General features: G+C 45.4%; 1 protein-coding gene across 4 annotated transcripts in view; it reads right to left on the bottom strand.

Annotated features, from left to right (window-relative positions):
• The window catches only part of LOC147419047 (protein FIP1-like), a 161,059-nt gene that overhangs the window by 83,946 nt on the left and 53,724 nt on the right, over positions 1-23,389 (bottom strand). For 3 of the 4 annotated variants that reach the window (XR_015187096.1, XM_086505493.1, XM_086505491.1), the window contains exons 3-5: positions 11,897-12,009; positions 11,719-11,806; positions 11,412-11,520 (exon numbers count right to left, since the gene is read on the bottom strand). Coding sequence is in view for 3 of the 4 variants with exons in the window: in XM_086505493.1 (XP_086361619.1) it covers positions 11,412-11,520; positions 11,719-11,806; positions 11,897-11,982 (283 nt within the window). In the remaining variant the exon portion in view is untranslated. Of the gene's footprint in view, positions 1-11,411; positions 11,521-11,718; positions 11,807-11,896; positions 12,064-23,389 lie in introns of all 4 variants that reach the window. The other variant, XM_086505492.1, reaches the window with a different exon arrangement.

Genomic DNA, 23,389 nt, shown 5'->3' on the forward strand with positions numbered 1-23,389 from the left:
CAGGCGAATCACAAATCCATCTTCAGATAGTTGTAGGAAGTTTTCTTTGTAGTCGACCATCTTCGTGCCCAATTCTTGTGTAGGGTCTACCCATGTCCTCTTAGTATCCAACTGTATAAGATCCTGTCACATGATTTTATTAATCTCCGTTCGTGTAATTGCCAGTGATGGGGCCTCAAGAGAGTATTGGAAGGGGGGTAATTTTTCCATACTGAACCCATGTCTCCGAAACCACGAGGACAGTTGCGCATACCAGCATGATGTATCCCCTTTCATTGCTAATTGTTGAGAGGATTCGAGGGCCAGTCTAGTATATCGGCAATTATTTGTATCCCACAAACCATCTATAAAGGACACTGATCAGGTAAGAGCTTCAATTTCTATCGGAGGGGCCGCTAGTTCCGCTCGGGTAATCGCGTGTGGTACGGAGGCCTTGGCTCTAATCATTCGGGAAATCATAGATACCAAAGGTCTCTCCATTGACTTCCAATTATCCTGATCCACAGATGGTCCCCAAATCTGGACCCCATAAAGCATAGCCGAAGCCACCACAGTATCAAAGAGCCAAAGTTTTGTTCGTGGTTCCTGAAACTGCACTTGTCAACACATCCTCTCCAACCCTCCCAAGGCCGCAGAGGCTCTGGATAATCTAGCATCCGCTGCTTTCTTAAGAGTAAACTTCGCTCCTGCAAATACCACCCCAAGGTATGTGTCTGGATCTGTGTACTCTACTGTATCCTGGCCAAATGCAAATGTAGGTGCTGATCTCCTGACCCACTGCAGTGTGGTGTTAAACACCATAACTTTGGTTTTACCCAAGTTTACCGACAGGCCACTGTCCTCTGCGAATTTATATAATGCATCTAGCTGCCTCTGCATTCCATCCGGTGATTCTGCTATCAATACAATATCATCTGCATACAACAACAAAGGGATCCATGACCCTGCAAGTTGAGCCCCTCTGTCACCCTCTCTATCAATGTAATCTGATACCTCATCAATGTACATACCAAATAAAGTAGGGGACAGTGGGCATCCCTGCTTTACTCCAACGGTGGAATGAACAATGTCGGAATCCCCTTCTGGAGTACGTACATAACCAGTTACTGACCCGTATAAGGCCATGATCCCCCAAATAATCTCTTTGGGGACCCCTAACTCTTGCATCCTGCGCATCAATCTGGCCCTTGGTACTGTATCAAAAGCTTTCCGAAAATCCACAAAGCAACAATACATCCTTCTCCCGTTTGCTCTTCCTTCCTAAATAATGGCTTTGAGCGTAAGAATATGATCTAAAGTGGAATAACCCCTTCTGAATCCAGCTTGTCCTGTTGCTCTTATGCCCTCATTCTCCGCCCATCTACTCAATTTTTGTTCAAGAATGGACGCGTACAGTCGGGTCAAAGTGTGACCTACCATAATGGTGCGGTAGTTCCCGGGTATCATTGGATCCCCTAACTTGAAAATAGGTACGATAGTAGATAATTTCCAAGATTCAGGTAATCCTTCACACATGACCCGATTAAACAGCCGAGCAAGGACTTCTGAAAGTAGATCCCTGGCATGGATCAGATGTTCTGCTACTAAACCTTCATGATCATATGCTCTTCTTGTCTTCATCTTATCAATGGCTTTTTCCACCATTTCCATAGTAAAGAAAGTACTAGCAGCAGGGCATGGCTCTAGCGGATCTGGTAATGGAGTCTGTCCAGATACCATATATAATGATGTTACATATTGACCCCAAATCTCAGGAGAAGTAATCGTCGGAGGCGGTGAATGCTCTTGAAACAAGCGCCATGCCTCATGTGAGTCCTGACTCAAGAAGAGCTGATATAAATCCTTCTCTAGTTTGGCTAAAAATGTCCTTTTCTTGCGACATACTATACGCCGAAGAGCAATCCGAGACTGCTTATATGTGATGATCCCAAGTGTAAGCTCTTTCTGGACCTGGATTCTCGTCTCTTTGCATTCCTCGTCATACCAACTGTTTTGAGGCATGTTCCCAGCTCCTCTCTTCTGATCAGGTTGAGTATGTGGGTATGCCTCTTGTGCTGCTCCATGAAGTACCTCTGTTAACTGAGAAGTAATCTCCTCTACAGTATATACTGGCTCGGCTGCCCGCATCCTATTATAGATATTTTCCACATAGACTGAATCAGTTTCTGGCGTGAAAGTATATCTTGTGTGTGTCTTCTTCCTTTGTACTTGAGAGGCATTGTATTGGAAGGAGATTGATAAGGTCAAGAGAGCATGATCCACTGCAATCCCAACCGGTCTGGGTCCCACCTTAAAGTCCTTGATACTAGAAATAAAGCTTGGTGAAGTCATGACATAATCCACTGTACTGGCCCCATGCCTGTGTGGGAAGCATGTGAATCCCCCAGAAAACGGGAAATTCTCTAGACCATTAAGTATGGCCAAACCATGTATGGTTGCCATCTCCATGAGATGTCTCCCATATTCAGTGTGTTCTTTATCCTGTGAGTTTCTAGTAAGCCCCCTTTGTGATAAATCCACTTCTCTGAGCATTTCCTCAGAAGTATCATAGAATACTGCTTGAGAGTTGGCCGTTCTGGCATTAAAGTCTGCTAAGAGAACTATGTCTCCATCTCTAGAGAACTCCCATATGTCATTATTCAATATGGAGAAAGGGGACTGTCCTTTAGGTGAGGAGTAGACTGAGGTACTTGGAGGGAAGTAGCATATAGCGATATATAGAAATCTACCTGTCTCAGATCTCATTCTCACCCACATATACCTTGCTTGCTCATCTTTCCTGATAATCTGTAGTAGTGGTTTCAGCTCCTCTCTAAATAAGACTGCTACTCCTGACCCCTGGCTACCCTGTAGAGATCTCTTGTCTGGTCGACCAGCTGTTTCCCATAAATAACCCTTCACATGTGGCATACGCTGTCCCGGTATCTGGTGTGTCTCTGAGTAGAAAACTATGTCTCTGTCCCTAAAGCTGTCTTCAAAGGCACCTACATCTAGCCTATATGACCCATTACAATTCCACACCGCTATCTGGAGCGTCGCCCCATAGGTCTCGCACCGTCATGCTGAGCGCTTTTCCAGAACCACTACTTTCCCTCCTCTATAAAAGGCGATTTTCCCCTTTTCTCTTGCTGCCCTGATCTCTGGCATCAACTCTTGCATGTGTGCCACTTGTGCCAATGTAAGGTCATCTCCTAAGAAAATACCAGTTTTCTTAAGAGTTGGCCTCTTCTTTAGAAATTCTTTCCTTATTTCTATATTCGGGAAGGCGAGAATAAGTGCCCGATCCTTTACGTTTCCCTTCTCATCGATTCCTTTCTTGCCCACTCTCCATGCACTTGTGTGAGTAGGCTCTATGATGCCCATGCGTTGTAGCAGTTCCTTCACTTCTTCATCTACATTCTCTCTGTCTTTGACTCCTGTGACCCGCACATGCAGAGCCCGATTCTTCCTTTTCTGCTCTTCCTCAATGGTCATATTAATAATGGTAGCAGTAGGTGTGGTCTCGAGCATCTGGGCCTTCCCTTTCTTCGCATCCTCAATCCATTTCTGTGCTTCATCAACCTTTTCTTGTGTCTTAAAAAGACGTTCTGCCCATGAAGATGCCGTTTTCGATTTCTGTTCATCTCCTTCCCGTAGAGCTTTCATTTGATCTTTCATGTCCTCGAGCTCCTTCAGCACCGAAGGTTGGTCGTCTCCCTTCTCCTTAGTTGCAGATTTGCAAGCCGCAAGTTCTCCTTTTAGCTCCTCAATTATTGCATCTTTTTCCCCCATGTGCTTTTCCATATTTGTTCTCCATGCTTCAAAACTTGCTACTGCCTCATCGAGTTTCTTTTACATAACGCATTCTGTTACATTTACTTCGGCCTTGATTAGGTTTCGTACTTCCGTTTTCAAGATCTGAATCTCCTCATTCTGTATCCCCCGGATCTCTCTCCTTAGTTTTCTCATCATGTCTCCATATATGGAGTTCCTGTAGCTCTCAGCGCTCGCGTGCATTTCCTTCTTGATGTCATCATCTGGACCTTCTCCATCATTAGTTCATCATGTATCTTGGACGTTTTTCCCACTCGTAATGATCTTGGTGATAGTACAGTATCTCTATTTCTCCGCTTAAATGTAGCTGTTGTTTTTTTTGGGGTGGTGTAGCTATCTACACCCGGCCCTTCCCCTTCGGTAGGCGGATCCATTGAACCCGAGCCCCAAATGTGGGGTAGGGTACTAGGGAGAGTAGTACAAACTTAAAATATTTTATCTTAAGGCTTTTTACCTTAAGGCTTAAAATTTTCTCTAAGGCTGGGACTTCCTACGCGTAGGTGAAGGGCGCGCGTATGCTGGGACTTGCTACGCGTAGGGTTGCTAGGACATACTACGCGTAGGACTTCTTCTGCTGCCTGCCCTTCGCGCGAGCTCCTGCTTGCTCCACCTCTCTCGCGTGAATCCCCTAGACCCGCCACAGGTCCATCTGCACGCTGATTTGCTGAGGCTGAAGCCTGCTCGCGTTGTGGTGCTGAGGCTGAAGCTTTCTCGCGAGAGAAAGAGGACGACCCCCTGCTCGCTGAAGCCTGCGTGCTGTGGAGCTGACTGAAGCCTGCTGAGGCGGGATTGTAGGTGCAGAGCAGAGGGCCGCCTTCACTTCGTCACCACGCAGAGAGAGAGAGAGAGAGAGAGAGAGAGAGAGAGAGAGAGAGAGAGAGAGAGAGAGAGAGAGAGAGAGAGAGAGAGAGAGAGAGAGAGAGAGAGAGAGAGAGAGAGAGAGAGAGAGAGAGAGAGAAATGAAAATGAAATGAAATGTAATATTAACGTCTTCAAAAGGCCAAAATGACCTATGAGACCAAAAGGTTACATGTGGTGAATTTAATACCAGGTCTGGGTACAAAAAGTACAAAGAACTGAAAAGAAAATAGTGGGTAGGGTTGGGGTGAAAGCTGATACAAAGGGAATACAAAGGGTGAGCTGATACAATGGAGCTCTCTGATAGTAGAGGCATCATATACATATACATCAGTATCCAAAAGGCTATAGAGATTCAATGTCCTCCAAGGTAGGCACTCTGTCGGGACGGCTCCTATGTCGCGCCAGTATGGTATGGATCCTATGTCGCAATCTGCGTCGATGTCGAGAGGGCCCCCTCATCCGTGAGCAACGAGACCGCCCCAACTCTATCGCCCGATCAAGCAGTATGCCTCTAGTGCCTCTGAAGATGTTATGCCATGGGGGCTGCTCAAACTCCTCTGTCTGTGGCTGAAAGAAATCTGTAATCTTCCCGTCTCATTGGATCTCTCTCATTGTGCCCCTCTTCAAGAGGTCCTCTTTGTGTTTGCGAATCTCCGGTAAGTACAATCCGAGGCATCTCTAATCTTGGTATCTCATGACTCTAGAAAGTGGCCCAAAACCCTCTTTGAATAGACAGTGAAAGCGGCCTCGTATCTCATAGTATACTAGGTAGTGACATATGTAATGTAGCTCTGTCTCTGGCTCTATCTGGCACACCTGACAAATCCTGGACTCAAGTGGGTACTCCTCTAAATCTGCCTGTCTCGATCTCTAGCTGATGTGAGGATGTGCGAATAGCACATTGTATCCCATGGGATAGATGAGTATCCATGTATCCTGGTCTGATCACAAAACCGTCCTCCGTGAGCTGGAGAAGGTGCTCTCTATAGAAAGTCATCTTCGTACCTAACTCATGTGTAGGCCGTATCCATGTCTTCTTCGTATCCAACGGAATCAAGTCCTGTCTAATGAGCCTGGTAATCTCTGCCCTAGTGAGGGAGATGGAGGATGCATCCAGAGGGTACTGAAATGGGGGTAGCCGATCCATACTAAAGCCATGTAGCTAAAACCAAGATGCCATCTCTGCATACCAACATGATCTAATGCCAACTGTCGCAAAGACTGTAGTGCTAATCACGCATATCTGTCTCTAGGGAGAGCCCAGGTGCTATGCACAGCTCTGCCCTAACAATGTCATGTGGTACTGAGGCCTTGGCCCTAATCATCCAAGAAATCATAGACACCAAGGGCATGTCCATACATCTCCATCCATCAGTACTGCCATCTCTGCTATGATGATCAAATGAGGGGCCCCATATCTCCACTCCGTACAGCATGGCCAAGTGTCAAAGAGCCAAAGCTTTGTCCGAGGTTCTTGGAACTGAACCTGCGAACATATCCTCTCAAGTCTCCCCAATGCTGCATAGGCTCTGGTCAATCACGTATCTGTTGCACGCCTCAGAGAAAATACTGGACCACTGAAAACCGCCCCAAGATAAGTTATGTATCGGCATACTCCACAATATCTCGACCATATGTAAAAGTGGGGGCGGACCTCCTTACCCATTGTGCCGTGGTGTTAAACACCATTACCTTGGTCTTACCAAGGTTCACAGACAATCCATTGTGTCGTGCAAATACATGCAATGCATCCAAATGACACTACATCCCCTCTGGAGAATCTGAGATCAGCACAATATCATCAGCATATAATAGCAACGGAATCCATGTCCCTGCAAGTTGAGCACCTCCATCACCCTCTGGCGGACATGCCCTGAGTAGTGTGTACCCGTCCTACCACTGTCCTGTATAAAGCTAAGATCCCCCAAATCAGCTTTGTGGGCACCCCCATGTCTTGCAATCTGCGTATGAATCTGGCTCGTGGCACTGTATCAAAGGCTTTGCGGAAATCCACAAAGCTACAATATATCCTCTTGCCATGGTGTCTACCCTCCTCAATAATGGCTCTAAGTGTCAAAATCTGGTCAAGAGTGGAGAAACCTCTCCTGAACCCTGCCTATCCTGCTGCCCGTATGCCCTCTCTCTCTGCCCATCCACTCAACTCATGCTCAAGAATTGATGCATATAGCCTAGCCAGAGTGTAACCAACCATGATGGTGTGGTAATTCCCGAGAGAAGGAGAAGAAGAGAGTTTTAACGTCGTAGGAAGCTATCCCAAGAGACCTTAAAGATCTAGCCGATGAGAGAGAGAGAGAGAGAGAGAAATGAAATGAAATGAAATGATATATTTACGTCTACAAAAGGCCAAAATGACCTATGAGACCATCACGGTTACAAAATGGTGTATCTGATACACTGTCTGTAGAACTGAAAAGATGAAAGAAAAACTAGACTGAAAGCTATAGTGACAAGCTAGGGGGGGGGGGGGGGGGGGGGGGGGGCATTGACGAGAAAGAGAGAGAGAGAGAGAGAGAGAGAGAGAGAAATGAAATGAAATGAAATGATATATTAATGTCTTCAAAAGGCCAAAATGACCTATGAGACCATCATATACAAAGTGGTGAGTCTAATACAATGTCTGAAGTACAAGTACAAAAAGTATTGAAAGTAAAAATGAAAACTGAAAATGAAGTGTGAAATGTGAAAATGTAGAATAGGCCCTCAATGACAATCTGGGTGTCGTGCTAGAATGCCTTTGATCCTCTGCTGGAGTCTCCGCCGATGGAGTGTGCTCCTGTGTCTCGGTCGTGGTCGTCTCGATCTCCCTAGCTCAGTCGCCCTGTCAATGAGGGTGCCTCTGGTATGAATGCGGGTACCACCCTGTGCAGGTGGTTGGTCTCCTGGCTCGCTCGATCCAAAGAAGTCTGTGATCTGTCTCTGTGACTGTCGTACTCCATGTCTTCTCAACAGACTATCTCTTGTAACTCAAGTAGATATAAGCCAAGGCATCTCTGATCCTGGTACCTCATGACTCTAGCTAGGGGTCCAAAACCCTCCCTGAATAAGCAATGGAAGTGCCCTCGTATCTCATAATACACAGTGCAGTGGTATATGTAGTGTAGCTCTGTCTCTGGCTCTTTACCACATAGTTGGCATATCCTAGACTCCGGTGGTATCCCTCTGAATCTACCCGTCTCAATCTCCAGCTGGTGTGAGGATGTGCGAATCTGACCAATAGCACATCATAGACCATGAGACAAATGAGTGTCCATGTAGCTCGGACGAGTCACAAACCCATCTCCCGAAAGTTGGAGAAGATGCTCTTTGTAGAAAGCCATCTTCGCGCCCAACTCCTGCATTGGCTCTACCCATGTCCTCCTGGTGTCCAACTGTATAAGATCCTGACGGATGAGTCTAGTGATCTCCGTCCGAGTGACTGGCAGGGAGGGTGCATCCAGGGAATACTGAAAAGGAGGCAATCTATCCATGTTGAGACCATGCCTCTCAAACCATGAGGTCATCTGCGCATACCAACATGACGCGTCTCCCTGTATCGCTAACTGTCTAGAGGACTCAAGAGCCAATCTAGTATATCTGCCTCTATGTGTATCCCATAGACTGTGCATAAAGGACACTAATCTGGTAAGAGCCTCAATCTCTATAGGAGGGGCGGCTACCTCCGCTCGAATAATCGCATGTGGTACGGAGGCCTTGGCTCTAATCATCCGGGATATCACAAATACCAAGGGTCTTTCCATGTTCCTCCAACTGTCATGATTCACAGATGGTCCCCAAACCTGGACCCCATAAAGCATAGCTGAAGCAACCAAAGTATCAAAGAGCCATAGCTTTGTTCGTGGTTCTTGAAACTGAACCTGCGAACACATCCTCTCTAGCCCTCCCAAGGCCGCATAGGCTCTAGACAGTCTAGTCTCTGCTGCTCTCCTCAGAGTAAACCTCGGTCCCGTGAATACCACCCCCATATATGTATATTCATCTGCGTACTCCACAGTGTCCTGACCATATACGAGTGTAGGTGCTGATCTCTTGACCCACTGTGATGTGGTGTTAAACACCATAACCTTGGTTTTACCAAGGTTCACAGACAATCCACTATCCTCTGCAAAGTGTGCAATGCATCCAGCTGTCTCTGCATGCCTTCTAGCGACTCTGATATTAACACAATATCATCAGAATATATTAATAAAGGGATCCATTTCCCTGCTAGCTGACCGCCTCTGTCACCCCCTCTGTCAATGTAGTCAGAGACCTCATCTACATACATACCAAAAAGTGTAGGGGACAAAGGACACCCCTGTTTCACTCCGACAGTGGAATGAACAATGCTAGAAATCCCCTCAAGGGTGCATACCTGGCCAGTCACTGAGCCGTATAAAGCCATGATCCCCCATATGATCTCTGTGGGTACTCCCAATTGCAGTAACCTGTGCATCAATCTCGCCCTCGGCACTGTGTCAAATGCTTTGCGGAAGTCCACAAAGCAACAATGCATCCATCTCCCATGTGCCCGACCCTCCTCAATAATGGCTCTGAGTGTAAGAATATGGTCCAAAGTGGAGAAACCCCTCCTGAATCCATCCTGTCCTGCTGCTCGTATGCCCTCACTTTCTGCCCATTTACTCAGTTGTTGCTGTTCAAGAATGGATGCATACAGCCGTGCCAATGTGTGCCCTATCATAATAGTTCGGTAGTTCCCTGGCACCGTGGGGTTCCCTGCCTTGAAGAGAGGTACAATTGTAGATAACCTCCAAGACTCGGGTAGTCCCTCACATGACACGGTTAAACAACCGTGCAAGAACCTCTGACAGTAAATCTCTAGCATGTATCAAGTGCTCTGCCACCAAACCATCATGATCATATGCTCGCCTAGTCCTCATCCTGTTAATGGAGTTCTTCACCATCTCAGTAGTAAAGAAGGTACTAGTGGCTGGACATGGCTCTAGAGGGTCTGGTAATGGTGGTTGCCCAGGTACTGTATATAATGATGCTGCATACTGACCCCAAATCTCCGAAGAAGTAATCACTGGAGGAGGTGAGTGCTCATGGAAGAGACGCCAGGCCTCACCTGAATCTCGACTCAAAAAGAGCTGATACAAATCATGTTCCATCTGGGCTAAGAAGGCCCGCTTCTTCTGCCGCACTAGAGAGAGAAATGAAATGAAATGTTATATTAACGTCTTCAAAAGGCCAAAGTGACCTATGAGACCAGAAAGTTACAATGTGGTGGATCTAATACAAAGTCAGAGTCAAAGTAACAAGATGACAACAATGACAAAAATGAAATGACAAATGCCACAATAAAATACTATGGAATCCTAAACTACTAGGTGTGAACAGCAGCTAGCTGGGATATCTAGATCACAAGAGATCCAGCATCGGTCGCTGGCGGATCTCATCAATCTCCTCCATGGTCAATAGTCTAACCGGGCGTCGTGCATGTCGAGCCAAAGTGATCCGAATCCTCTGATGCAGCCTCCGTCGATGCTGTGTAGTCCTCCGCAGTCGTGGGCGTCTAGATCTTCCATGCTCAGTCGCTCGATCGATCAGTGTCCCTCTCGTGTGAGACGACAAGCTCTGCTGTGGTAGTAACTCCTTCGGGTGTCCAGTGACAGCTCTAAAGAAATCTGTGATCTGTCTCTGGGACTGGCTAGCCTCTCCTCTCATCAGGCTCTCTCTGTGTCTGCGTAGCTCGAGCAAAAACAAGCCCAAGCATCTCTGATCCTCGTACTGCATGACTCTGGAGAATGGTCCAAAGCCCTCTCTGAACAAGCAATGGAAGCGGCCTCGTATCTCATAGTAGACGGGGCAGTGGCATGTGTAGTGCAACTCTGTCTCAGGCTCGATGTCACACAGGGGGCATGTCCTGGCCTCTGCTGGTACTCTGCTGTATCTCCCAGTCTCGATCCGCAGCTGGTGTGAAGATGTACGTATCTGGCCGATAGCACATCGTATCCCATGAGACAAGTGGGTGTCCATGTATCTTGGCCTCGTCACAAAGCCATCAACCGTAAGCTGGAGGAGATGCTCTCTGTAGAAAGCCATCTTCGTGCCCAGCTCCTGTGCTGGCTGTATCCATGTCCTGGTGTCTAGCTGAGTCAAGTCCTGGCGGATGAGCCTGGTGATCTCGGACTGTGTAAGAGTCAGAGAGGGTGCATCCAGTGAGTACTGGAAGGGAGGCAATCTGTCTATGCTGAACCCATGCGCCTGAAACCATGATGTCATCTCCCCATACCAGCATGCTGTATCTCCCTGCATGGCTAACTGTCGAGAGGACTCGAGTGCAAGGCGAGCATATCTGTCTCTGGGAAGTTCCCACATGCGGTGTATGAAGGAGACCGATCTGGTGAGCGCCTCCACCACTAGTGGGGGGGCAGCTAGCTCTGCTCGAACAATAGCACGTGGTACTGAGGCCTTGGCTAGAGAGAGAGAGAGAGAGAGAGAGAGAGAGAGAGAGAGAGAGAGAGAGAGAGAGAGAGAGAGAGAGAGAGAGAGAGAATATTTCACTTTTTTAAGAAACAAAAGGAGAAGGGACCTTCGTAGAAACATGCAGAACAAATTTTGTGGTCAAATAGACGTCCAATTCAGCAAAAGGTCCAGATAGCACATTCGAACCATAAAGTGGGAAAACCATTTTTACTCTAGCGAACTTAGAATTAAGAAAGCCAAATGAAAAAAAAAAAAAAAACACAGTGCATTCTCTGGCAGGGTCAACAAACCTGTACAACCAAGAAGAAAGACATTACAGCTACAAAGGATAGCAGGATACAACGGCGTAATTGCAGCAAATATCCAGGGAGCAGCAATCACCACAACAGCACGCAGCACCTGCATTTTACATACAAAAGTGTTCATCCGCATCAATCGGGAAATGAGCACCCTCAAGCTCAGGTAACAGTTTGCAAAATTATGATGAGCATTCTCAAGGTAAAGGCTTCCTCAATATCTGCAATCCTCCTGAACTAAGGATAATCACATTAACAAGCAGCTACAACCTGACTCCTTATAGCAAATGGGAAAACTCACTAAAAGAGTTAAATACAACGAGGCTCCAATAGAGCTTGCTTTTTGTTTCCTGCCTAATAAAGGAAGCTCCAAAGCTGCATCAGTAAACCTACAAGCATGCAAATACATCTCTTAGTGATCAAATCTTTCTTTTCACTGTAAAATACAGATATATGGTTTAGAGAAGCTAAGCCCCTACTGGTCGTTGCTGATGGAAATGTCTTCGACCGTACGCTGAGAATCTTGGCGACTTTCTGACCCTGACAGCCACCTCGTCATCGACATCTTACTTCAAGCCTTTAGACCATTGCACTGTAAAGAAGAGAACCATGGGCATGATGTATTTGAGCTTTGAAGTTGAACTACCTGCCGAAGTTGAATATGAACAAGCAATCAAATAACCAGAATCAATCACCAGGCACATTAGAAGTGGCATGCTCAGTTATGTGAAAGCTGGACACAGCCTTCAACACACCTCCCAACTTTGAGTGTGCAGGAATATGAATGAATAACACCATTCGGGCTTTTATAGCCTTTCAGACCATTCTTCAGAATTGAAGTATAAAGGGGCAAGCATGGTCAAACAAAAAATAGCTCTCTGTCCACCTGACATCGCAAAATGAAAGATAATGAATATCAAAGGATGGGAGAAACAGTTTGCCTTGAGTATCCTACAGGCCTTTGCCCTGGCCTCCAGCTTAGACTCTCATCCAACAGATAGGGAAGACTTCATCAGACTTTGCAATGGAGCACCTTGTTCCACACAGCATGCCCATCCCCAGCTGGATATTGATTTTTTGTAACTTGCCGGAGGATGTGCAAGTGAATTGGCTGTGTGTCTCATAAGGGGTTAAGAATACAAGGACAGGTATAATTGAGGTGACTCCAGGGGAGTGGTACATTCCCTGTGAGATGATAGCCCCAGCGTACAAGGGAACTGTCACAACAGGGAGCGCACAGCAATATAAAAATAATGCACTTAGGGTTTGCCAAAACTCAAAGTTGTAGCAGAATAGGTGAATTGGATAAGATCAAGTCTGCAACCACGAGACCCTCCTCTCAATCACGGGCAGTCACTATATCTCGAATCCCCGACGAAATCTCCGCGAAAAAAGCCTCCAACCGCAGATAGCCGTCCATAGCAATGGTGCACGGCCTAGGAAAGCCAGCAGTCTGCAAACGTGCAAGGGGAACACTCCAAAAAGCAAGCATTGAGAGAGGTAGAGAGATCACAAGGAAAGAAATTGCTGCCAATATAAAAACGCTATAGAGAGAGAATGCTAGAGGAGAGAAGATGTGCGATTCCCAAGATGCTGGCAATCTCTAAAGCAAGCACACACAACACTGCTACAAAGTGAGGGGCAGTTGGTCCTTTCATAGGGACCTCAAATATTTGCCGGCCCACTCAAAATACCCCACTACCCCATAAAAGGGGGGCTCTAGTAAAAATGCCAAAAGGTCTACCAAGCATAAGCATGCCACATCATCTCGGTAACACCTAGGTGAAAACTACCGTATGCCGATCCCAAGGAAACCTAGGAACCAGGGTCCTGCCTCATGCCAACTTCCCTGTTGGACACATACATGGCTCGTACTGCAAGGAAAGGTACATCTACATCAAATAAAGCCGCGCACACCCACAAAGCAACCCTCACTCCCTAATCTGCTCTTGAGAGATATTGGAGTCACCACCAAACAAAAGATGAAACCTTAACAGGGGTTTGCACCAGCACTTTGCCCATCTTGGGCCTTTTTTGGCCATTTTGTTAGAATTTGGAGGACAGTTTTATTTTTTATCGTGGTATTTAAAAACCATATTTGAATTTTGACCAACCTTACCCTGGCAAAGAGGAAATCCTCTTAAGGCATTCTTCGGAGGGGGTAACTTCAACTTTACTAATCATCGGAGAGGATTTTTGACTGAGACTGCAATCATCATCCATTAAAGAATCCCAAAATTCTTCAGAATCATCTACGGAAACCGTCACTTCATGACTTGCAATTGGCATATCATCGTCCATCAAAGAAAGCATGATCGTCTACTACCTCAGAATGTGCAACCATATCTATATCTGGTAACAAAGTATCACTTGGAAAAATTTCCTGCTTGAAAGCATCTTTGTCTTCAGCAATTGATTCAGGAGAAGTTAATGAATCCAAAAACTCATCAATGATAAGTTTTGTATCTACATCATGTTGTTTGACTTGTACACATGAGGCTTGAATCATTTGTTCCACACGATTAAGCTTGTGTAAAATCGGTTCACGTATATCTTTGAACAGATTGATAGTATGTCTTCAAAAGCTAATAGTTACCATATTGGAACAACCAATGCTGACCAAGAATCATATCGTAGTAAGACAAAAGCATGAGACCTCAAACTCCAGTTGATCTACATGATTTGGTATACTGAACTGCAACTGTTGAGCTATCTTATTACAAGTTTAAAAAATGATCCATCTACTACCTCCACCTCATACAATTGACATGTCTTCTAAGTTGGCAAGCTAAGTTGTCGAACTATCTCAGTGCTATGAAAATTATCCTCGAGCAACCGCTGTCCTAGAACATTAATGGAGCAACCAATGAGAGTTCCAAGAAGGCTCAAACCTTGCTTTGAGAGAGGCTCCAAAACCAGAGAACCACACTGAGCATGCTTTATAAGGATTGTCGTATCCGCTGAGACACGAATTGTATTTTGAAAATTCTTCTCAAATTAGACGGATTTAGTCTCTTGGGACACTCATACCATCTTTCGCGACCACAAATTGTACATAATCCATCCTTCTTTTAAATCAAAGAAGTATTTGAAGAAGAACCTTGCTCCATATTGGAACGCCAATCTTAACGGAAATCATGTCCTTTATCATGGTAAGATCTGCTTTGAGATTGTTGATATTGAGAGTAGGACATCAAGTTGAAGAAGGCACCGTTGCTTGTTGCTTGAACTGAAACTGTTGTTGTGGACTTTGGCTATAACGTCCTCTGCAATCGCGTTGTGAAAAGTGAGCATTGTTTGAAAATCGGTCACCGGGAAGAAAGATCCTTGTAGGGTGCCAATTAGCGTCAAGACATTCCACATAGGCGATTGTAGCATCCAAGGTGGTAGGGTTTTACTTGTGAACATCGTCCTTCAAGGTTGGCTCAAGCCCGTCAATGAAACTATGTAGTTTGTCAAAGAGGTTGAGAGTCTCTATCTCCAGTGTTAACTCTGTGATATACAAACCAGTTTGGCTCAGGCAGCGCAAAGAAGACCGGGCATGGAATTCCACATTAGCACGTTCAAACGCCTTGCGAATAGCGCGCCGGAATTTTTACCAAGAAGGTGTGCAACCCGTCGTTGCGATCAAAGAAATGATTTGTCTTTCAACAAAGAACTACCAAGTGTAACCTTTTTGCTCTCTACTGAATCTATGTTGGACAAGTAGACCTACATTTTGAGCAACCATTCGTCCAACACGCGCTTGTCGCGGGTACCAGTGTAAGGCTCGGACAATTTAACATCCAATTTCTTCTTTTGTGGAGCGTTAAAAATTGAAGTTGAAGTTCACAATTGTCTACCTCAGCACTTGGGTCTGGTTCGTCGTGGAGAAGCTTCGGAAGAAGATGGCAGAGAAGTAGTATGAGGAGTCCGAGAAGTAGTATGGTGAGTCAGTTAAGAGGTTTGTGCCTACAACTGCTCCAAGAAAGTATTATTGAAAGTGCTTCCATTTACTCCTTGAAAACAATAAGAGCATCCTCCGGCTGGCCATCGTTGTCCTAAGATGTCGGCATGGTCAACTCCCAAAGAGAATAACGAGGGGAGGTCGACGAGATTTGTGGCCCATTGATGGGCAACGCTAATGCCAATTCGCCGCCAAGTTTTGCCAAGAAATCCGATCCAAGGTCGGAATCTTCTATGTCCTTGACCTCCTTGATAGGAGGTGTCTCTGATGTGATCAAGGGTGTATAATCGGGAGCCAACAGCTCGCTGTGTCTGTGTTATTAAGACTTGAAAGCTAAAATTACACTTGAGAGACTAAAACACAGATGTTTGATTCATGGCTTGGAATTGCTAGGATGTAGCTTGTTGCTGTGTACAACAGTTTACGCGAGAGATTTGTGTGTGTGTGTGTGTGTGTTGGTCCCGCTTTATTTAATCCCTGGGCCCCATCAGAGGTGGTCCCATAAGTTGGTGGGAACTCGTCTTTAAAAATAGGCCACTCAGCAAGACTCTGCAAGTTGGTAAAACTTCTTCTGTTGCTTTTGGTTTTTCTATTGCTTCTAGGGTTTAGGCCCCTCGGCCGGGATCTGCAAGTTGGCTCCATTCTTCAGTGGCTTGACACATCGGCTGTCACAAAATGATGACATGGCATGTCCACTCATAAGTTGTTCCAACTTATTGGGTACCCGTCCTCGATGGGGCCCTTGGGGGCACACAGAGAAAATAAAAGAGAGAGATCGTGAAAGTGTTGGCGTGGCAATTACTGTAAGGATAGGCCGCGTTTTACGCACACTGCTCACGTGGTAGCGTACGGAATTCTGCGAATTGCGCTGGTAGTTTGGAGCGCCAGCTTTTGGGCCAGGAAGCTTTTAGAACTCCAAGCTTTTCATGTACTACTTTTGAGAAGGCCATAGGCCTATAAATATGTATCAAGGGTCTCTCTTCTGTCACATTTTCTTGGGAGCACTCACGGAATTTGTGCTTTCCTCAATTGTTAATATAAAAGTAAACACCGAGAGGGGCACCAGACTTTGGGGCCAATACCTCTAGCACAGAACTACACTGGGCCGTGTCGAATCTATTGAAGTGTGAAGTAAATTTAAGCGATTTTCTTGTGTCATGCCAGAGTCCTGACTTGGGGTGTCCAAGTCTGTTATAGTGGTATCAAAGCATCAATCGATTTTCCTTCTAAGGAGAATCCGATCCTTCTTATCGCGACATACATGGATTCAATCGACGAATCCCGCAAGGACCAGAACAACCCACCTGACAACTCAGGGTCGGGTGAAAGCACGGAAGATTCAAACGGACGACGGTCACTTTCTGGAGATTCAGAAGAATACGGGCCACCCCGACCCACAGAGTATGAACGAATGGAAATGCAACGTCAACAACAGATACTCGAGTATTCTAAAGATCCCCAATACGCGAAATTTTTGACCCGGCACTCGATTGATGAGATGCATTCTCAATGGCGTACGGCCATCGATTCACCTTTGAGGTCAGCTTTGAAGAAAGCTCCTCTTCCACGGATGTTCACTGAAGATGAACTCGACGACGTTGTCGACAGACGCGTCAACCAACTTTTGAAGACCAAGAACCATTCAAAGGCACACAGTGGATCCCAGACTATCCTGGCTACTTGGGTCACAGTCTACTTTTGCAAATGCACGAAAAACAAAGAAGCGTGTACACTTCGAGGGTGTGTCCAGTTCGTCATCATCCTCTTCTGATAGTACCTACAGCTCTTCCTCTTCTGATTCCAGTGATGAGGACAAAAAAGGCAAGAAACGACGAAAGATCCAAAGATGCGGAAAGAACAAGAAGGCGAAGACAAGCAGAATTCACCGAAGATCTCGAAAATATTTAGATAGCTCGAAGGAGACTTCATCCTCTTCTAAGAGTTCAAACTCCGATGAACCAATGTTTTATTCTCAGAGGAAGCACTTGTAAAGAGCCAACCAATATGACTTTCTCGAGGACAAGAGAGCAAGAAAACCAAAGATTTCGAGGGTGGACAAGCACTTAAGTTTGATACTTTTTTAGGCTTCCAAGATACCCACAAGGTCCTCGCTTTTATCCAAGAGTTCGACATAGCTTATTCTGGAGGGCGCTATTCAGAGCACTCCAAGGTTCGGAGGGCAGCATCCTATTTGAAAGGAAATGTACAGACATGGTGGTCCACTCTCTTGCTACAAAAGGAAGCACTGACAAAGTGGCTAAAGTTCAAGCGACTTTTCACTTCCTCTTGGCTCAATCAAGAGTACGAACGTGATGTGATTACCGCTTGGAATCACCTTCGGATGATCAAGGAAAATACTTTGGATATTTATTGTCAAAGATTTTGGGATACCTTCTTACCGGCCTCTTCTTTTAAAAAGATCACTTTTAAAGAACAAATCAAGAGATTTTGTTGTGGTCTACCTAAAGAGATACGAGATTATTGCTTACTGTAGAAGTCCGAATCCATACAACAACTGATGGGACATGCTAAGCAAGGGTTTACTCTTACGTATCCAACTGATCAACCTTTGACAACTAGGACTAGACAGAATTCGAATAATGATAACAAAAGAAAAGGGAAGTTTCAGAAAAAGAAAGATACACATCTCCGACTGACAGAGGAACAAATATCCGAGTACTTAAAAACGGGGAAGTGCTTTGAATGTGGGAAACAAGGACATATATCAGCACGGTGCCCCAAAAAGGCATCCAAGGGACAATCAGAAGATAGGCCAAAGAGTTCCCAGAGCAAATGAAGAACGTGGAAGAAAAGGAAAGACGAAAGCAAGACTAGTACCAAATTGTGTGGGGACCTGACCAACCCTGATCAGATGGATGAAAGTACTAAACTTTGCCGCGCATGGGGCAAAGTGCGAGATCAAGAAGACTTTATCTTCTTTGACGGAGGAGCCAAGGCAAACTTTATTTGACCCGAATTGGCGGCTCGACTTTGAATTACGCCCGAGGAAATAAGGCAACAGGCGGAGGCTGTTCTAGCGGCACCCGGAAGGGATGTTGCCATTACACCTCTCATTGGCAAACTTCGTTTGCATTGTCAAGGGTATCTAGATGCGAAGTGGGATGGAGGAGGACCTAGCAGATACTCCTCAGATATCGGAACTTCACCTTGAGACTCTCGGTCTAAGCTCTAACTATTCCGAGAGATCCTGCACATCAGCAGGGTTGAATTTGGTGCAGACGGGACTGCACAAGAGGGGAGTCACTCCGTTCCTTTATCAAACATTACCAAGATGGAATAAAGTCACTGATTTTCTTTTGGATTTCTGACTTGGGGTGTCCAAGTCTGTTACATCAGCAATTTGTGACACATAGCATGCAGTTCACAAAATCAAACACTTAGTTCGCACAAAACCACTTGTGTTTCAATCATTCAATCTAGCCATCTCATTCCGTTCAGATCTTTTGATGCACCTAGATCACTGTGCAGTCGTCTCATCCTTCCAGAACTCTTGATGCACTCCCAACAGTATCCAATCATCTCATCGAGATAGACATCTTGATGCATTAGAATCTCATTCAATTCATATTCAATTCTAATCTGTAGCAAACGTCTAGATGCACTAAGTCCAAATCATTCATCAAACAAAATGTTGCAGACATTTCATCTTTCTCTACATGTCTCTAACAATACACGCATGAAAGAGCACATGTTTTCAATTCAATTAAAGAAATTTCCAATTCACTACAAACAGATCATAAAGTCATTCCGCAAAATACTGTAAGCTTGTCAGTATCCTAAAATTAGTGACTTTATTCAATCAAGGCAATATGTGACAAAGGAGTGGAATGGTTCCTCTCTTGTGCAGTCCGCACCGCACCAGATTCAACCTGTTGATTCATTGGTAACTTTTGGCATAGACACTGCTAATGGCCCAAAAGCTTCAAGGTACATCTCTCTCTGAAGAAAATTTGCGAGGTTCTCCTCCTCCATCCACTTTGCATCAAGGGCCAAGAAGTACCCTTGAACAAATTATCTGGCGGACCTTACCTTTCTGTTCTTTTCTCATGCCCTGTGACCTATTGGTAGCCCTGCTCGCCTCCCTGTCCTTGGCACCTCAATCTGGATTTGTGGACTTCTCGAATCAGCTGATTCCCTTTCTTTTCTTTCCTTGTGTCCTGGGACCTGTGGGTAGCCTCGCACGTAGGTCTCAATCGTCGGAACCCTGAGACGCACTATCATTAAATCCTTGTTCGTCTCCAGAATCCTGAGATGAACTTGCATCTGGTTCCCTTAGTTCGTCGTAACCCTCGGATGCCCTACCATCTGATTCTCTTACTGCTCCGGAATCTTGTGATGAGCTGTCATCCGGTTCCCCTGATTCATTCTCTTCATTGAAAGACTCTTGCCTTGGTGGGGTGGATACTATCTCGTCCGTAGGATAAGTCAATGAGCCGGCATGCATTCCAAATGCTTCAAACCACAGCAAAACCGCTCAATCTGGTGTCCCAAATTAATCTTCCGAACGAAGACACTGGCAAATAAGTATCGCAAAACCTCTGGCAATAGTCATCCAATGTACCTTTCTTATTCATTCTCAAATGATGCCAAGCCGTGATGACCATCCTCACTAGAACTTAGAGGACGACGAACTATCAGAACTCTCTGAAGACATCCTCGAAACAAACACGCTTCTCAGATCTGCTTGCCACCTCGAAAGTCGACTTCCGGCCCAAATAGCCGGGAAAATCCACCAATAATTTCTTCTTCCGAGAGTGCTTCAAACTTTTCGTTATCTTGTTATCTTTTTTTCAAGAGCTCTGTGCAACTCTTTCTGCAAGTACGGTTTCTGCTTTTCTACACTCGTCTATCCTTTCAACTTTCTTCTCGACTTGAGAGGAGAGTACATGGTCTCACGCTGTTAGGAGTTTTTTGGAAGAAGTGATTGCGCATATGTACATACACATGCATGGTGCATCGAATAAAGAATTGCCCATTTTCCAAAGCCAGGTGGTTACGTGGGGCCCACATGTGTACAGGTAGGACAGTCTGTACGTAGTACATCGATTTTCATCATCACCACTATCAATATTTTTTTCTATAATAATGAGGAGTTGGTAGAGCGTAAAACTTCTCGAGGAAGCTATCAGCGGGCCGACGCCATGAGGTAAGCAGGTGTGTCAAGTGGCATCCAATGGCGTCAGGAGGACGAATGGGATCAAGATTTGCACGTGGGTAAGTGAGGACACAACGTGGGTGTTTTCTTGTGATCAATTATACAGAAAGGTCATCATGAGAACTATATTTGGGGGTCACTTCACGTGATTGCGGGATGCATTATTGGGAAAAGTTGAGTGCCAGGTGTGCAGATGGATGTAGAAGGGTGACAAAAACGCACTGCGTGGGTTTGGCTTGTTCGGGATCCATTTGAGGTCAATCAAAAGGCCAAAGGTGCCCAAGGAATAAAGTGAAGTGTAGACACTGAAAAACCTGAGAAAAAACCAGAAAAAATGTGGAGAGAAGAGGAGGAACAGCCGCAACTCGATTTTTGTTGTTTTTGGAGCCTGTTTTGGCCATAAACTGCTCATCCGAGCTCGGATTTGAGCACTTTGATATTGTAGACTGGGATTTTTGGCCGTTCAAATGCAATGGCGCTGTCCATTTTGCCAAATTCCTCATTGTTTCCTGTTGTTTTGGCTGTGTAAGTTTCTCCTGTGAGCGAACCCTCTGCTCAAATTTGTGACTGTATCTGGCATATTTCATTCATATGGTGTGAGCTATTTGCCCCATTGGTGTCGGCCCAAGCTCAATTGTACCTAAGCATCAAAAATCTTCCTCCTTTGAGCTGATTTATATGTGTGTGTGTGTGTGTGTGTGTCTGTGTTGAGTGGACAAATGGATACTCTCTCCTCTCACTACATTGGTGTGTTCCTTGTCTCGGCTAGGTGAATTGTGTAAGCCGAGTGGTGCCTCATAGTGTGTGTGTGTGTGTGTGTGTGTGTGTGTGTGTGTGTGTATTATCCCAAGAGTGTGTCGAATGATCATGGAGGCGTGTGTGTTTCCATCCCGCTCACATTCTTTTCGCGCCCCCATGGAGGATCTTCTTTGAGTACCTTCAGCTTCGGGATTACAGGTTGCAGATTACAGATCACAGATTACACGTTACAGGTTACAGGTACAGATACAAGTGATTCACACAGGTATAGGTAGCTGGAGTAGAGTGATATACTGACAAGTGAAAGTCACTTGCAGTTGCCGTGGGTATGCATCATTTGGCGCATGTTTGAGCGCATTGTTTAGTATTGTACGTTACTTATGGATACTGCCATTGTACGCCTTTGTGGAACCATACTTGGTTTTATTTGGAAGTCCCAGCCATATCTGAGACTTCTTCTGGAAGATAGTCATTTCTGAGCCTTAACTATACGATATTTGCATAAACCTTCGTGAGAGGGTCGTGGTGAGGTTTTATTGAGCTAGGGAATTCTCAAATGTGAGATCCTTTCGGTGATACACGTGGCTGGAGCACCCTTTTCGTGACCTCGTCATAGGCTATGTGCTAGTGATTCCTACTTGATGCTTGGGTTCCATTGTTGGCAGGTTATGCATACATATACAGTCTATATTTTGGGTTCTTACTGCTCTACTTCTGGGGAAACTCTACCAAAATTTTTCCAAGTTGTGACGGCTGGTTTTTTGGTCTTTTGAGCCATTTATGTTGTTATGCTGCTGAAATTTTGGCAAACTCAGAGGGTAATTAGTCAAGTGTGCTTTCTTGGAACGGCATGGTTTGCCTTTAAGGGATTATCATGGCGGACCTCAGTTCACTCCTGCACAAAGAATCCAGATAAATGTTCATGTGGTGGCATGTGACACATCCAACCCTATGTGTCCGTGCACAAGCTACAGCATGACTAGGGTTCAGTTCAATCAAGTCAGTCTAGAATAGGAAGTGATCTCGCACTTTTGTGAGTCTGTTCACAGACCGTGCATGTCCAGACACTTAGATTAGATGCATATCCTCTCGTTGCACACAACATGATCATCAGCATTACCATCAGAATCCATTAGGAGCATTTTCCAGTGCATTAAACCTATTTTTCCTATTTTTGACATTTTTTCACTTATTATTTTTAAGTGACTTTTGTTGGGAACTGGGTAGGGCAATTTTCCTAAGTTAATATATAAGGAAACCCTAGCACTAGCATTTCTGGCAGAAGAAGAAGGAGAGCATCAGGCACTCAATGCAACAGGCCTCTGGAGAACCTTCTCAAGCAAGACAAGAACCACCCCTCAGATTGGCGTTTTCCCTTACCTCAGCCCTTCAGCGTTTTCAGCCTTGGAAACCTCAGCCTTCAGCGCTTGTGAAGCCCAGCAAGATCAGCGATTCCCATTACAGTTTGACAGCGTTTTCCCACAGCGTTTTTACAGCAGCTGGGTAGCCTTTTTCAGCATCATTGCATCAGCGATTTCAGCCATAGAAGACCAGCCACTTCAGCCCATGGACCTGCGTTTTTGGAACAGCCTCAGCCAGCGTTTTTGGGACAGCACACTTCGCGTTTTCAGCAGCCTGTGATCAGCGCTTTTGCAGTAGAAATTCAGCAAGCAGTTGCAGATTCAAAGCACTCGGTTTTCAGCCATAGTCTCGTCCTCGTCGTCCACACCGTCGGCCTCGACATAGCCCATTAGATTTGCATCAGCCATTGTACCAAATTGTGCAATCAATAGTAGACCACTCTCGCCATCGAGAGTGGGGCCCTTGGAGGAGGGTTTTACAACGTCTCTTGTATCATTCTCTTCTCTATCTCTCAGTCTCATGCACCTGCACTCAGAGTGTCCATTCACTTTGTTTGTGTCCATTGCACTCTCTCATTAAGAACGAAAGGCTCTCCCTGCACCTTACATTTGTATCAGAGCTTTGGTAGTGTTCTATCACTCAAGGAAAGAATCACAAGAACCACAAGAATTTTTTCTTTATGTTTTTGCTTGTTGCGATCGCAGGTAATCCAAGTCCTCTTGGGCGTGT

Source organism: Adiantum capillus-veneris, chromosome 29 (genome assembly GCF_014529385.1).
Source record: "Adiantum capillus-veneris isolate H3 chromosome 29, ASM1452938v2, whole genome shotgun sequence".
Taxonomy (NCBI): Eukaryota; Viridiplantae; Streptophyta; class Polypodiopsida; order Polypodiales; family Pteridaceae; genus Adiantum; species Adiantum capillus-veneris.